Source organism: Cottoperca gobio, chromosome 19 (genome assembly GCF_900634415.1).
Source record: "Cottoperca gobio chromosome 19, fCotGob3.1, whole genome shotgun sequence".
NCBI lineage: Eukaryota > Metazoa > Chordata > Actinopteri > Perciformes > Bovichtidae > Cottoperca > Cottoperca gobio.
The window spans coordinates 12,725,281-12,742,610 of NC_041373.1; the positions used below are offsets into that span (position 1 = coordinate 12,725,281).

The window sequence follows — 17,330 nt, forward strand, 5'->3', positions numbered from 1 at the left end:
ATTAGGCTAATTTGAAGATACTTTCAGGAACAACTAATTTCTAAGTTTGCTTAAAAATAATGTGATGTTATTTGGTACCACGTCGTTGGCGAGAATGTCTTCACTGAAGTAGGAACGAAAGTGTGTCGGAACCTTTGTGTTTATTACGTAGAAGCGGGGGAATGCTGTGGATGCAACAAACTAATTGTAAACAAAACATTCAAACCGTCAGTCGCATGTAAACTGTTAGTAGTGCAGACTATTTTATTAATAACGCTATAATATATATTTTTAGATATAACACGTTGTTGTTGTTTAACATTATGTACTTTAACGGTTCCGGATAGCTGTCAACACCTCAGTTCTCCGTTTGAAAATGGTAAGTTGTAACAGCCAGCAGATTTATTGTAGTTAAACTGTTAACGTTATAATATGTTCAGATGTTTTTATCGTAAAACAACCAACTGATATGTGTTTCATTCAAATATAGGGTACTTTTGCATAGCGTATAAAACAGGGTGTGTAATCCCACTGAATACACACATTTAATTTATTTAGTTTGTTATCTTAGCAGCTAGCGGTACAGCAAATAGACTGTAATTATAACTAGATTTAAGGTATGGGCTCTGTTTAAATCCTATGAATTAACCCTAATTTAAGACGTCTCCTTGAAAGAACAGCTCAATTTAAACCCAAGTGAATATTATAATTGTTTTAATTTATAATTGGACATTTTATTCTCCATATATATTGAATTATATGCTTGCCTGTCATCAAATATTTTTGCATGTCCAGTTAAGCTGATTAAAATACTCCAATGGGTACCCATAGGAATTCATTTAGAGTAATTGTATTTGAACATTACCTCTATTTCCCCTAAAATTAGCCTTTTTATTTATAAGGAAATTACCAGTTGTGTCCAGGAAATTAGAGACCTGTAAAATCAAGCATTATCAAAACGAGTTTTCTTCCTGGCTTTACGTGCAGATATACCATATTCCCTGGATCTACACACCGGTGCGGACTGTCCTCGCAATCTGGCACCAGCTGACCAAGTCTGAGGTGAGGAAGCTCTCCTGAATAAAAGACAATGGGAGAAACTTTACATAGTTATAATTCTCGCTTGAAAGTATCTGTATGTGTGCTGGGTTTAAGATGCATTTATGTGCATACACTAAAAGAAAGATGATGCCTGACCAGTATGCATAACTGAAAAACATGAATATTAACTTGATATTAACTAAAGTGCAAGCATGTACCATATCCTCCATGCACATGCCCCATCACTTTTCTTCTGTTCTGCTCTCTGTGTCTGGATAAACATGCATTACAAGACTAAACACTTCTCTGTTCAGATCCCAGAGCTGGCAAAGTGCTCGGTGCTGATGAGGGATCGCGGCAGAGTGGAGGACACAATCCACACCATGCAACGCGCAGGTGCAGGCAGCCTGCAGGTGAGTGAACTGTGCAGCATTGCATCAGAAGTAAGAATATACTCTTGAGTCAAATACTTTAAATTAAACCAAAACATAATAGGATCCTGGTGTTCCTGGATGTAAAGAGGTGGATAGTGACATTTATAGTCAGCAGTTACTCATGCTCTGATTCAATGCTCATGTTCGTCTAATTAGAGAGTCCAGACTAGTGCATTCCTTAAAAGTTAAAGTTATATAGACTGAAATTAGATTTGACTACTGCACCATTGCCAAAACCTTGGTCCTCACATGAAAACAGATTACTGATAATCTGTCCTGTTAGTAGTCTGCTTGTTTGTCAGTGTGCTGGTTGTGCATAAACGTTGGTAGTATTGGGTACAATTATTCTGATCTAAATAGTCATACTTCCTCAGGTAATCTCAGACTTCGATATGACGCTGACCAGATTTGCCCACAATGGAAAGAGAGTCCCCACCACGCACAGTAAGGAAACGGACCACAGAAAACTGACTCTTTGCACAAGAGCTGCATCTCGGTCAAGTAGTTCATTCACTTTTTTGTCTGAAACTGCTACAAGCCTGTTTTCCTTTCTTTTTCTAGACATCCTGGATAACCGGTTGTTGATCAATGAAGATTGCACTAAAAAGGTAGTTGTACTACTATCATAAGTCATTAAAAAGTCTACAATTTAAAAGATAATGGGTCCATTTTACACTAATATCCCCACAGTAGGAACTGCAGCTGTTTGTATTTGTGCAGTGCCATGCACAATGATATTGACATATCCAAACATTGTTGCAGACCATGAAGTGCTAGCTAAACTAATGTTTGCTTGTCTGCAATTCTTGTTGTCTCAGCAAGTACATACCGATTCCTCCCTTGCAGGTGATCTGTAAATATTTGCTCAGTGTTTTTTTGTTGGTCCACTGCAGATGAGGGAGCTGTTGAACACCTATTATCCCATAGAGATCGATGCTGGCAGGACTGCTGAAGAAAAGCAGCCTCTCATGGTGGAGTGGTAAGAAACAAACACACTGATCTAAATAATAACACCTGTCTGTTTTAATAAAGCTTTTGGATTTTTTTATTTTACATTGACAAATTACACACTTGTGATTTTTCTCAGTGTTGTGTGGACCCGTTGAACGCAGACATGATAGCATTTAAAAAATATCTTTGAAACTCTACTTCTTGAAAAGACTACAGAAAAGTGAATCAAACCCAATTGAGATGATGTGTGTTGCTCTCTGCAGGTGGACTAAAGTCCATGAGCTGCTGATTCAACAGAGGATCAGGAAGGACATGCTGTCCCAGGCTGTCAAGGAATCCAGCGCTATGCTCAGGTTTGCACTATGCTCATATTAGTGTTCCTTTTAGGGGTTGAGAAGATTATCTTGCATAAATAAACTCTTAAAAAAACTACTGGAGCTGAAAACAGGGCTGTTCTTTTCTTTCTTTGGTTCTCACTAAACAACAACGCTTTAAACATATGATGATCTTATATAATATGATGCATTGCTGTAGATTAAACTACCTAACAGTATATAAAGGTGTTGTCAGCACAACAATAAACAACTACAGCAGGAAAATGCAATATACACATTAATGCAGCAGTAATATTAATCCAAAAGCATCATTTATATTAGTAAAACAGACAGGGACACTTTTACTTTATATTTGCATACTTTTACTTAAGTAAGGTTTTGAATGCAGTACTATTACTTGTGGAGTATTTTCACAGTTTGGTATTAATACTTTTGTAAAGGATCTGAATACTTGTTCTGCAGATAATATTCTATTTAATTTCACAAGAAATTGGAGAAATTAAAACATTGCAATAATTTCATGGGATATAATTGAAATTATTATTAATCAAATACATTGTTGAAGATAGATTACACCAATATAACTTCTTGTTTCCAGGATGACCAAAACTGTGTGTGTGTGTGTTTTTTCTTTAGGGACGGCTACAAAGTGTTTTTTGACTGTCTGACGGAGCAGCAGGTCCCGCTGTTGATCTTCTCGGCTGGTGTTGGAGACGTCCTGGAGGAGGTGATTCGACAGAACCAAGTCTTCCATCCCAATGTCCACATCATCTCCAACTACATGGACTTTGACCAAACTGTGAGTTTTATGATCTCTGTTCTATTTAGTACATTTCCTCTTGTTTGCTAATAGATATCAGTAAAAGTACTTCATGCACCTTAAGTGCAACATAACTATTAATTCTTATTGCCAAACATTACGAGCATCAACATGATTTCACTCCACCAGCTTCGGTCATCTTTGTATGACGTTACAGGAACCTTAACTGAGCATTGTGTTGTTCATAAGGGGGTCCTGCAAGCCTTCAAAGGTCAACTGATCCACACTTTCAACAAGAGGGAAGGTGCTCTGTCACATGCAGCCGGCCTCCGAGAGCTGCAGGGTCGACCCAACGTGCTGCTGCTGGGAGACTCTTTAGGAGACCTGACCATGGCTGACGGCGTGTCGGAGCACCAGAACATCCTCACCATCGGCTTCCTCAACGACCAGGTCGGTCTAACGTATCTTGTTATTATCTTTTAGCAACACATTGAGTTTCAGAATTTGGGTTCTCAAGTGTCTGCGTCTTCCAGGTGGACGAGAGAAAAGAGTCATACGTCAAGTCCTTTGACGTTGTGCTGGTGAAGGACGAGACGATGGACGTTCCCAACGCCATCCTCAGACACATTACCTCATCGAGAGACAACAAGTGAGACACACAAGGAGGAACTTCATGACACATGTACACAGATGCACTCGTTCACTCCATTCATCATGTTGCAGGCTGGACAATCACATCGCTTACCTCAAACCTGAACTTTTTATTTTTACACTGTTTTGACTGTATATCAAACCCATCCTACCAAAGTTCAAAGGTTTAAATCTAAATCAGGTCACGCATTTGCAACTTATTTAAGTAGAATCTGTTATTTATGACTTCAGACTTTTATAGGGCTGAGCTTTGAGTAAAACTTTGTTCTTCCTGCTGTTTAATATGTTTGATCAGGATTAATAATGGGTGCTTGATAGAAACTTTACTACCAGAATAACAATGTGCTACTTTAACAGAACTCAGTGGATCATTTATATTGTCTTTATTTCAAAACAAACCAGCAACTTCTTAAAGATGTCAGTCTAAACAATTACAGGTTGCATTTCTAAATCTCTGTCCTCTTCTCACTCCTTTAAGCATAAAACATTCCACGCTTTACTTGTATCTTACATTGAGCTCGTGTGTGTGTGTGTGTGTGTGTGTGTGTGTGTGTGTGTGTGTGTGTGTGTGTGTGTGTGTGTGTGTGTGTGTGTGTGAGCAAAGACGTAAAACTCTTCATCTGCCATGTGTTCTACTTCATCATCTAACTTGACAGGGATGCTATCAGTCTGTAAACTATTGTAGCAGTTATTCTAAACATTTGTTTCTGTAAAAGTGAAGAAAAACATACAATCTGTGGTAATTATTTTAACTAAAACATTGTGGCTGCTAGAAATGATGAGCTAACATTGAGCTAGTTGCACTTTACTATAGATGTTATGTAATGATGAATATGGACTAACGTGTAAGTGTGCTCATCTCAGCTTAAAACTATCCTTTTAAAATCAACATTTTTCAATTGTTTTCCATGTAGAGGCAATCCCTCCGCTCTGAAGTTTGAATTAAGAACCTTTTAAGCTACCAGTATCCATTAGTTTCCCACCAATATCAACCAACTCCATTTAACATGCCATCAGTGGAAAAAAACATTGATTTCCAATGATGCTCTTCTTTTGCATATTTCTGGTGCAGGATGAAGAGTGTTTCAAAGTCGCAATGTTTCCAGACGACCTGCTTTCTTACTGCCCGATGTGTTTTTCTTTCATCACACAAAGACAGTATTCGGCTTAAAAGAGTACTCCACTTACTTAGATGGGATAGTCCTAGAAAAACAAAACAATTTTCTTTTTCTTAAAAACATTTTAATTAATGTGACTTTCAAGGACAAATAAAGGTGCTTGTTTGGTTTTCTGAAATACAACTATCAAAGACAACACAGAACTCCACAAAAAAAGACTTTACACTCGCCCTGTCAATTAAAAAAAAAACAGTCCAATGTGGTACAGAAATTATTAAACCATGATGATGTATGGAAAATGTCTCTCGCTGCTTGTTTTTAAGGTGTTGGGGTTTATCCCTGAGAGAGAATAAAAGTGTTTATCCTCATCACAACTCCTCGTGCCTCGCGTCTTCCCTTTCCTTGTCCTCATCTACTTTCAGTTTGAGTTCGTCTGCCGTGATCACTCCATCGCTATTTCTGTCCTGGTTGTTGAACATGTCGATAATAACCTGCTCCATGATCATTCCAGGCTTTATGCGACCTTTTCCGTCCGTCACCTGCAGCTTGATGAACTCTCCAAACTAGAATGTGTCAACAGATAAAAGAGCGTCACCAATCAATACCAGCGTGCTGTGAGGTATAACTAACATTAATGTGCATGCATATAACCACGGCATACCTTGAGTTGTCCTGGCATTTTACCAGGCCTTTGGGGAAAGCAGAGGACGCTAAGCGCTGTACATATGGCATGCTATACTATGACCTTTTCATGGAAGACAAGACTGTGACATTGCACAGTAAATCTATAGAAAGAACTTGGTTAATAAATACTTTTAGGGGCTCTCATCTGCCATGTGAAATATTGTAGGAGGTGTTGACACTGTAAGGGGTAACGTACCTCCTCCTGGGGAACCTCTTTGTTCTTGTTGATGTCCAGGGCTTCAAACAAGTCTGCAGGGCTCTCCTCGAGCCACACAAACAGGTAACCAGGCGGCACTCCCTTCTCAAAGCTCATCAGTTCAATATCAAAGACCAACACCGCACTGCTTGGCACACCAGTGGCTGACTGGAGAGAAAGCACAAAGTATGGGTTTACCTCTTAGCAGTTTAGTAAATCAAAACATGTAGTTCAGGACTTTAAGAGGCTGTAAGGGTTAAAAAACCTAATATATATAAATAAATATTATTCAAACAACACTGATATCGCGAGTCTCACCTCCTTTTTCTCCGTGTCCGAGGTGAGGTGGCACCGTTACCACCCTCTTCTCTCCCACACACATGCCTCTCAAGCCTTCGTCCAGCCCGTCGATCACCTTGTCCGACCCCAGCACTGCGTCCTGAAGGTGCTCATAGTCGTGTCTGAGGACGACGTGGATTGGACAAATTAAAGTGGTACTGTAACATGAGTGTTAAAACAAATATGGGATGTCTGGGGGGGACTTACGATGAAAAGAGCGGCGTGCCGTCCACCAGGGTGCAGTTGTAGTGGTAGCGGACGAGGTCGTTCACCTCGGTGGACGCGTTACACGCCTCGGGCTTGTGGGTGACCTGGATGCTCACCGTGTCGTTGGGGTTGTGGAAGTCGATGACGTGAATGTGAAACACCAGCACAGCAGAACGTGGGATGATATCACCTAGACAGACCACACACAGTTATTTTATCTGCGTAGACAGTGTACTCAAGTTTTTGGATTAAAATCTCAAATATGGAGTTTCCATCCTTATGTTATGCTTTCTATTTCATCTTATTGTTACTATTAATAACATGCGTTTTGTTTTCCATCTTATTTGGCATTCTATCCCTGTTTTTATGTTCATTCTTTGCCTTTTTCCCTTATTGTAAATCACTTTGTGCTGCATTTTGAAAGTTTATTATTAGTAGTAGAAGTAATATACAGTATTGGGAAATATTCTTTTCATATTTAGATGAGAAGTGTGACCATGAAAGTATGTGATCTGTTTTCCATAATTTAGTCTGATTATCAGGCTAATTGCATCTCTTTATCATCGTCAAGTTATTCGAAGAAAGTCTATAAAATGTCAGACAATTGTGGAAAAATTAAAAATCACAATTTCCCAGAGCCCAGAATGACATTAAATTGTTTTTCTTTTGTCTGACAGACAGTCCAAAGGTGTTAAAATAAGTATTTACACACATCTGTCAAGGTAGATGTGGAACAATAACTAAACATTTATTATTAAATCGAATAAAATGAATTTGGTTACTGCAAGCTGCAGGAAAAGCTATAGAAACGTACCTGCTCCTTGCTCTCCATACCCCAGGTGTGGAGGGATGACGACTTTGCGCTTCTCTCCGATGCAGACTCCCAGCAGGGCCTGGTCCATGCCTGCGATCACATACCCCATCCCGATGTAGGTGTTGTATGTGCTGTTCCTCTGGTAGCTGTTGGACACAATGGTTTGTTTTCATTAGAATTATACATCGAGTCGTCGTCTCTTGTGATCCAAATATCTCAAAGTATGTTATATTATTAATTATATTGAAGTTGACTTTTAAAAAGATGTTTATATAACTGGCAGCCTGAGCTCACCTGGTGTCAAAGGTGAGCCCGTTCAGGAAGGTGCCGTTGTAGTGGTACCGGACGTAATCGCCGACCACAGACTTGCGTGTGCACGACTCGGGTACCACTTGGTCCTCAATGGTGAGGTTATCCTTTGAGTTGTGAATGTCCACCAGCAGGACATTGAACACCAGCGTCGCCTGGGAGGGGATCTCTGTACCTGGAGAGCTAGAGGATAAAGGATTTTTAACATTCACACACCTACCGACATCTTGGCAACATTAAGATGAAAGACAAGTAGTCTTTAGTAGTTTTTCATAGACTTCTGGTGATTTGTTTTAAATGTATGTTACACTATTAATTACTTGAATCTTATTTATATCTAACTGATACTTTCCAGGCTTTTATTTTATTAAGGAATTATTATTATTACTATTATTATTAATAATAAAGGGTGACGACTGAATAATAACATTTTGTGGGAGGGGGTAATATTATCCAATATTAAAGTAACAAATTTACAAGAAAAAAACTTTTTGTCAAGGAAGCACATCGCTTCACTTTAAAGGTTGGATCATCCTCATCACACCAAATCAATTTTAATGTATTTTTGATCTATGCTCACATGTTGCTTAGAGATTTGAATTATTTTAAATTGTGAATTGTTTACATATGTGTCTCTCCATGTACATGTAAACAAATGGGGACACGCTCCTAAAAATATTGCTCCATAGCGCTACTAGTGGTTAATTTTATTTTCTCCACAGGGGAGATTTAAGTATGTTATATGTTTATGCATTTTATTGATCAGATTTCGGGGATGTGCTTGGTAATTCCTTATAACATCATTTTATTTTTCTGAACTCAAACTGCCCTGGTGTTTGGAGAAGCAGGGTTCGGTTGCAAAACAGGGACACCCGAATCCACTTTCACCTCTCTTTAGCCCTTCTAGTTTTCATCATTTGTGCTTACCTGATCCTTTTTCTCCGTAGGCTTTGAAAGGGCGGGATGACGATGTTTCTAATCTCTCCCACACACATGCCCAGCAGGCCCTCATCCATGCCCTTAACCAGCCAACCCTCACCGACTAAGGAGTCGTGGGTCTGTTTCCTGTTGTAGCTATGTGGGGCTCATACAAGCGCAAAGTCAAACACAACATACCTGGAGGACACAGTACAAACACATAAAGAGCGGTCATTCGAACGGGGCATTGTTTCAGATAAGAATAAGATTTAGCTTTAAACAAGAACCTCATCATTGACTGTGGTATATTTACTATCTTTGGGCTACAAGTGACAACAGTCATCCAAGCCATAATTCACCTGGAGTCAAAGACGCTGCCGTCGAGCAGAGTGCCGTTGAAATGGTAACGCACAAAGTCAGTTCTCATCACGGAGCGTTTGCAGTCTTTGGGAGTGGTGATGATTTTGGTGGCAACAAGGTCGGCTTTGTTCCACAGATCCAACAGATGGATTTCAAACACCAGGGTGGTGTCTGGAGGAACCACGTCGCCTGTAAACATGGTTAGATGAAGGTGAGACAAATAACTTTAGAAAAATCAACATTATAACCCATCTTTAATTAAAACCTCTGTAAACAGGCTGTATTGAGGTTAGAGATCACTCAAAAATCTGTTTATGTTATCACTTAATGTCCACTATCTGTATGGTAATTATGGGATTCTTATATAATATATCAATACAGGTTTTAGTGGTAGCAGCATGGCTTCAAGGTTTGTTGACTTCGGTGATTGCCTGACTTTTCCTCTGGCGCCACCACCTTGTCAATTGTTTCACTTACATGTGAAATCTCAACAGCTACTGCATGGATTGGTCCACATTTAAATAGAGGCAATCACGGTCCCCAGAGGATTAAGCTTATTGACGTTGGTGACCTCCTAACCTTTTCTTTAGCGCCACCATGATGATGATCCGTTGTCATCCAGGCCAACTTTTCACCAATTAGAAAATATTTGCATGCTAACATGATTAACTAAGATATATAAATATGAAAAAACATTATATAGAATCTGTGTAGCATCAGCATGTTAGCATTATCATTGTTAGCATGCTAATGTTAGCATGTAGCTCAAAGCACCACTGTGCCACAAGTACAGCCTCACAGAGCAGCCAACATGGCAGTAGACTCTTAGTTTTCTTGTTGCCATTTATTTAGCAGTAGACCTTAACACTTGAAGATGCTATAAATGGTCTGCTAAACTGCAATATAAACACTGCTACGCAGGGGGGCGGGGCCCCCATTGAGCCTCAAGAACCAGCATGTGCAGCTGCAGTAGTACTATATAATTTAATTAGACACAAATGTGTTTATGGACACACATTAAATCAACTGAAGTACAAAATATATTAAAACTACATTTATTTTACACTCTACAAGTCAAGGCAAGAGACATGCTTCAGTATTACCAAAAACATTTTAATTAAACAAATAACTACAAAAAAATTGCCACATAGACAAGTTGGAGCCTTGGGTGCCCCTGAGGGTCTGGGGCCAACCGGAAATTTTCATTTTTCAAACTCATGATAACTCTGCAAATACTAGAACATCCTATATATTCATGGGTCTTTAAAATCTTCTATTTGTGCAGAAGATTCACTGTGTAACATTTGTATTTACCTGCACCGGTACTTCCATAGGCCAGGTGGGGCGGGACTGTAATTGTTCTGCGTTCATTAACACACATGCCCTGCAGACCTTTGTCAACGCCAGCGATGAGCCGGCCCTCCCCGAGCAGGCCAACCTTAGCGTCTCCCTTCTGATGGCTGTGGAGAAAAACAAAATGTTGATAAAAACAATGTCAGAAGTGGATCAAAAGGATGCAAACTCTTTAAAAAAAGGACTATATGTGCAGGGCATACGTGTAGATATTTATTTATAGAATAATGCAAACTTATTTTTGACATTTAAATCTCAGTTTTTCTCTTCTTAATTTGTTTTACATTTCTGAAATAACCAAACTGCATTGGGCCTTTGCAGACAAATAACCAACTTTAAAAGCAAAGAACTAAGCAAAAAACTAAAATTAATGCATTGACAATTTCAGATAAAATGCGTATGACCTTACCTCGAATCAAATGTTTTCCCGTCGACAAATGTGGCGTTATAGTGATAGCGAACATAATCTCCCTCTTTCGCTTCTCTTGCACAGGTTTTGGGCATGAACTGTTTGTCCACGACTACATCTCCTAACACGGGACTGGGATTACACTCTACTGATGCCCACGTAGTGAGGAGGAAAAAGAATACGCAGCAGAAAAACATCTTTACAGAAGTCAAATAAGTTAGAGGAATTCAAAACAAAAATAATAGTCACAAAATAGATCAATTTAAGGCCTGGAGCCGTATGCACTCTTTGCGCAGAGGGCCTTGGTTGCAGATGTGGAGCAGGCAGCGGTGTCTGAATGCTGTAAACGTGGACAATCTCCAGGTTACAGAGAGGACTTTTTTTTTTTTTAGCCAGAGGGAAGGAATGTTGGAGTTGGGAGTGGGAAGCGCTCCTGTCAAGTTAACCACAATAACAAAAGACCACTACTTTATTTACAAAATAAAATAAAATCACAACAGAGGAGATTGAACAGAATTATCCAAAACGTTTGTAATAATCATTTCTAACACACAATATGTATATAATGGTGTGTAATCTTTTAAATGTTGGCCACTTATGATGTTGATTAATATGACTGGATTTTACATTTATTTTATTAAAAATTGTCAAATTTACGCTTTTATTTTGAAAGCAAAGTCGCCCGTTGTTTCGTTTGGCTTGATTCTTCAGTACCGCTGCAGAGAGCAGAGAGATCCGCCTCTGTGGATCAGCCTCTTGGAGCCGTAAAGTGGCCTGAGAGCCCCCAAAGTTTCAGCTTTTCCATTAATGCCGTGAAAAATGTAAAGAACAAGTAGCGACGACACGTCCCAAGTGGATGAAAAAAGTCTCGTCTGTGAGCGAATTCACTTCCGGTCAAGCATCATTAAGACGTCTCACTGATTTATAAGGGAAGGGGAAAAAAGATGTATTGATCCTGGACTAGTGTGAGCAGAACAACAACTGCTGAAAGCAAAATAAGCACTTTTTAAAATCTCTAATCCGCTACATTACACTACAGAACACTTCCATAGTATATCCAAAAACCCAACCTTTCCTTCATAACTATAGGACTCAAGTTTATTAAGTTCATCTCGTGTTTTATTCAGATTTATTTTGAAAGTAAACTTACAAGAGTGACACCAGAACAACATCAGAACAAAAAGTACCAACAACGCTCACAAGCGGTCACTTTTACGCACGCATATTCTTGTGCCAAATAAAGAAACACAGCAGTGTGTGTGACAGCTGTGCGGAGAAACTTGAGACAGTAACTTTGAAAGGCCCAATCCCAGAATTCCCACAGAGCCCTAAGCACTTCAGCAGACCACCACTCAGACACTGGAAAGCAGCAGAAGCAGACAGAAGCAGCACAATAATATGTGGAATATTATCTTAACATGGTTGAATTTGGCGCAAAAGGAGACGCGTTAATGACGTTGCTCTGTTTGACCTTTGTTTGTACGACAGACGCGCAATATGAAAACTACAACTTCAGAAATTTCCCCAAAGAGGAGCTCATGCCCCTCACCACTGCGTATGGATTGGCTTTGGATCATTACGCAGCAGAGAAGTGGACGGAGTCGACGGATTATTTGGAATCGAGTTTGCGCCTGTACCGGCTTCTTAAAGACAGCGTGAGATACTGCATGCTGCACTGTAATACTAGCAAACATGAAGAACCGTCCTTTACAGGAAACGGGGACCTCGGAGTCTACTGGCGCGTTATGATGAGAGCGTCCTGTCAGAAAAAGTGCAGAGCGCACTTCCCCGCGCTGCAGCTCCCTCCTCCCAGCAGACACATCCTGGAGGATTTCAGCAGAAGATCTCCCTACAGATACCTGCACTTTGCCCACTCCAGGGTGAGACAAACAAGGACACCTTATTTCAACATATCACAGCCATATATCATCACCCCTAAAACATGTTTAACCTAATATGAATAAATAAACATACAGCGCGCATTTACTGACACAATTAAGGCATTACCAGGGGAATTGAAAATGAGCTCCTCGGATTCCAGAGGTCACCAGCAAAATGATCAATGATACAGTTGCATTAAATATCAACTGATTGGAAATGATAGAATCAATAGGAATTGTAATTATACTAAATAACCAACAACATAAAAAGAAACTGGGCAAACGTGGCTTTAAAGATAAACTTCACAGGAGGATTGTTGTTTCTTAGAGGAGGTTCCTGACATGAAATGAGAACTGCGAACTACAAACTCTGGTGATGACCTACACTTTCTCCAGTCCCTCTATTCTTAAGCTAACAAAAGAACAAATGACCCTTAACAAATAGAAAAGATTGACGGAAACCTTTGCACGTTTTATGGCCACTGGGTGAGAGAGTGTTTGTGGTGTTTATTTGACAGTTACCTGCAGCATCATGTACGGGTCACTCTGTGTTCCTAACAACAGCCCGAGGTGATTCAGTGTTTTTCTCCCAGCTTAATAACCTGCAGAGGGCCATCCCATGTGCCTACACCTACCTCCAGAAGAACCCCGAGGACCAGGAGATGCAGCAGCTGATGGAGGAGTACAAGAGCCAGTACAACCTGAGCGGCTACCTCGCAGACCACGAAGAACAACCACATGAGGTGAGGACAACCTCTGTCCTTCATAAAAAACATTTTCAACATGAATATCTGATGAAATAGTCACATTTAAAAGCAGAACACGTCATATTTCTCAGAGATGATTGAAACACGTTGATCTGATGACATTAAAAGCTGTACAATAAGCATGTTGGGCTTGTTTTTTCAACCACTGCTTGAGAATTACATAAGACTTTTGTTTCAACATCAGAACTATTTATACAGCATCAATAATGTCCTTTCTAGGCTTCCTTTCTGAGTGGAGTGAAACTCATAAATTCAGGTGACTACAGCAGCGGTGTTAAACACATGGAGGAAGCTCTGAGCCTCTACCTCCATGAGTACGACCTCTGTCAGGCAGACTGTGAAGGGATCAGTCAACTTTCCCCACACAGTGACTTCTACGCAGTCACAGCAGGTTAGTATGCATTACTTATCGTTTAATCGTGAGGAAAATAATGTACATAGATAGTACATAAAAATACATCTAAACTTAGAAATTATGATCTCTCCAAGATATAAATAAAATACAACACATTGCTAATGGCTTGGGGCCGCTCAATAAAATGCAGTGTGTAGTTGGGGCCCTTGTCATGTTTCGGTTGTTTTTCTTCTTCTTTACTTTCCCATAAATCATCTCATGACACCTCAGATTTATCTTGTGATCCTTTGTAAGGGCCCGACCGCTATGTTGGTAACCATAGGACTAAACTACCCAACTGTGTATAAAGTAAAGCTGGCTTCACCTCAACCAGCTACAACAATAACATATCATTTCACATATAACTAGAAGGGCTCTCAGAGAGCGCAGACCACCTTGCAGGATTGTTACATGAATTGGAGTACATTAATGTATTGGTACTTAAGGATCTGAATACTGTTGTCTGGTTTAACTTTGTGATTCTTACTAAATAAAAACTAATCTTTGCCCTGCTTTGCTTTTCCACAGATGTTTATGTTGACGTATTACACTGTAAACTCAAGTGTGAAGAAAACTTGATGCCTAATGTTGGTGGTTATTTTGTGGAGAAATTTGTGGCCACTATGTACCACTACCTCCAGTATGCCTACTATAAATGTAAGTTTACAACTGAGCTTTCCATCACTGCTCTTGAATAACAAACACTCATCTGTGTATCTGATGTTTTTTCTCTGACCAGTGAACGACGGCCGCAGTGCGTTGCCCTGTGCGTACAGCTACTTCCTGTTTGAACCCGAGGATCATGTCATGAAGCAGAACCTGCAGTATTATAAAGCGTACAGTGAACAGTGGGGCCTCCAGCCCGACCACTTCACTCCCAGGATGGTGAGAGAAAATATCAAATCTGTTGCGTCTCAAGTAACTAACTACAGCTCCTGATTCTTTATGCGTGCCATATATTTAGTTTCATGTGAAAAAAACAGTAACTACAGACAGTTGTACCATCATATCGCTGCTAAAGCAAGAAAATGGCCGAGATACAAAGTTATATTATGGAGTTGAAAGAAAAATCTGCCGTTCAACCTAATTGTTTTTTAACAATAATAAAAGTTTAAAGTACTGACTGTTGAAGGCCACTAATCAAACATTTGTTCTCCGCTACTTTGAAGCATAAACTGGTTCAAACACAGGAAATGAGTTTGTTTTTCTGATGCTCTTGTCATGTGTCTGTTTACACAGGAGGCTCTCAAACTCTACAACCACACAGTCACTCTAAAGCAGATGCTGACTTCTGCAGAGAAGTACTTAGAGTTGGATGATGAGGTGAGATTAAAGAAAAACTACAACATATTTTCCTAACTAGTGTTTGTGATCTCCCAAAAATGAGGAGGAAAAACTTTGAGGCTACTAAGAATAAGGAGGCTGTGGCTCAGGAGGTAGAGTGGTCGTCCACCGATTGGAGGGTCGGTGAGATACTGAACCCCAATGTGTGTCTGTGTGTGTGTGTGTGTGTGTGTGTGTGTGTGTCTCTGTGTGTGTGTCTCCCCGTGTGTGTGTGTGTCTCTGTGTGTGTCTCCGTGTGTGTGTGTGTGTGATCCATTTACCATGCAACTTTCAGAAGCACTGTTATTCTTCAGTGAAGGAAAAAAAAAAGGCTTTTTTACAAAATGTTGGAATCAAGAAAACTTAAGTGACAACGTTAAGAGAAATCCTTTCAAAGTATTCCAAAGAGTGTGATGTTTGTTTGCAATCCGTATAAAATAGTTATGGAAATCTGTAAAACACCTCTAACAGTAATTATCATCGTACATTATTTTCTTTTTTCTTTTCCTCTCAGGATTTTCTTGGACCAGAGGAAGCTGCACGTTTTGCCTCAGAGTCTCCCGATGTCGAGTTTGAAGGGATGGGAGACTACGAGGAGTCCATCTACGCCGACTGGAGGCAGCCGGAGGCTAAAGGAGACACTGGGGAGACAAATATCTAAAGAGAGCTGAGAGTGAGGATTTAACATTTAACAGTAGATCTGAAAAATGTCTTTAGCATTTCCCTTTCATGTCCTTTTCTGTCCCTATTTGTATCCATTTATCTGTGTTTTAAATAAAAGAAAGTCAATAACCATGTTTTTCTCTTAACTAGTCTTCTATACACACTCTCAAGTGTTTAACAAATTAACAAGCTGTTTGCGTAAAACTGGATCAATACAACAATGAAACACACAGTCACTGTTATTCAGATATATTTAATATGCATTTTAATATACAATAATATGCGTATTTACATCATAAGCTAATACTGGTTGCCTCCCTGTGCGACTAAACAATGTTGACACCATAATGTGAATCTCGTCAAAAATCCTATTATGAGTCCAACTACAATGATCACAGACCGTGTGACCTCATAGTCGGTCCTTGAGTGTTAGATTTTGTACAGCGTGTATACGGCGTTCAAGTAGGATTAAAAAGTGATGACATTTTAAATTCAGCATTTTTAACTTCACCTGATGTTAAAATTCAAAATAAGGTTAGCATCTAACTGCACTCATTTTCATCAAGTAGGAATGTTACTAAGCTTTTTTTTTTTAAATTGTTTTTAATTTCAGAGGCAGAGAAAATGTCAACGTATTCCTTCAATGCTACTGTTGACTGGCAGTGTAACTCACATCGTCGTGTGGCAGCTGTGCGATTGTTATTTATTGAAGCTTCTCAAGCGCTCTTTGTAATAACAACCACGGGAGGACATCTTTTAAACCTGACATTCTTTTTGAAATGTACATGTATTGCTTATCATATGGACTTATTAAATGATATGAAACCCTTTAGTGATAAAGCATATTTGAATGTTTATATTTCTACTATTACCTCAGCTTGACCGAGCACATAGAAGCCAACTCATTTATGTACAAACGTGGAAATCGAAGGAGATGCGTGTCTGAGCTTGGAAGTCTGATCTAGGTCATAATTTTGCAGAGGCATGTATGTAACATACTACACTCACATCTTTCTCTGTGGCCCAAAGGATGAGGCTTCAAACTATTTTGGAAACCAAGAGCTCAGATTTCCCTAAACTGCGAAGATTCAAATCTTCGCTCGCTAATTGAATCTTCAAAATTAGCAGTTTTGCGCTGAGAGGCAGGAAGAGTCTTCTCTTTCCAAGCTTGTGCTTCAATTCAAAGCGGCAGTGAGTCACTGCTGTTTTAAAGAGTCAGCCTTATGATACACTATGTACATCAGCACCAGCATACTTGTATGCATATTGGTTGTATATGGATTAAATGTCATACAGCGGGATAAAAACATTCAGTGTGTAGTACCGAAATCTATATGAATGTCAACGCGCAGAGACACAACTAGCTTCCTTGCAGGCCTGAACTACATTCATACATTAATGCATATTATGTAGAAGCATTGGATTAGGAGGGATATTGAAAGGCA

General features: G+C 39.6%; 3 protein-coding genes across 4 annotated transcripts; 2 read left to right on the forward strand and 1 right to left on the reverse strand.

The window, feature by feature from the left end:
- Positions 1-170: 170 nt before the first annotated feature.
- Positions 171-5,564, forward strand: LOC115024691 (7-methylguanosine phosphate-specific 5'-nucleotidase-like). Its single transcript, XM_029456477.1, has 10 exons — positions 171-358; positions 967-1,041; positions 1,335-1,433; positions 1,829-1,898; positions 2,016-2,062; positions 2,348-2,433; positions 2,669-2,758; positions 3,377-3,539; positions 3,750-3,950; positions 4,034-5,564. The coding sequence occupies exons 1-10, from the start codon at positions 356-358 to the stop codon at positions 4,151-4,153; spliced, it is 954 nt and encodes a 317-aa protein (XP_029312337.1). The 5' UTR covers positions 171-355; the 3' UTR covers positions 4,154-5,564.
- Positions 4,670-11,240, reverse strand: fkbp10b (FKBP prolyl isomerase 10b). The gene is given in 11 exon segments (XM_029456476.1): positions 4,670-5,832; positions 6,150-6,313; positions 6,468-6,610; positions 6,696-6,885; positions 7,510-7,655; positions 7,804-7,993; positions 8,746-8,776; positions 8,778-8,892; positions 9,096-9,285; positions 10,411-10,556; positions 10,859-11,240. Coding segments are annotated over 11 exon segments (1,707 nt in total). The 5' UTR covers positions 11,056-11,240; the 3' UTR covers positions 4,670-5,637.
- Positions 11,241-12,240: 1,000 nt separating this feature from the next.
- Positions 12,241-16,004, forward strand: LOC115024434 (endoplasmic reticulum protein SC65-like). 2 transcript variants are annotated; one of them, XM_029455968.1, is made up of 7 exons: positions 12,241-12,738; positions 13,332-13,481; positions 13,725-13,896; positions 14,428-14,556; positions 14,639-14,784; positions 15,139-15,222; positions 15,737-16,004. In XM_029455968.1, exons 1-7 carry the CDS (start codon positions 12,277-12,279, stop codon positions 15,881-15,883), a joined length of 1,290 nt encoding a protein of 429 aa, XP_029311828.1. In that variant the 5' UTR covers positions 12,241-12,276; the 3' UTR covers positions 15,884-16,004. The 2 variants fall into 2 exon arrangements, with proteins under 2 accessions (XP_029311828.1, XP_029311829.1); XM_029455969.1 differs by lacking the exon at positions 14,428-14,556.
- Positions 16,005-17,330: the final 1,326 nt, after the last annotated feature.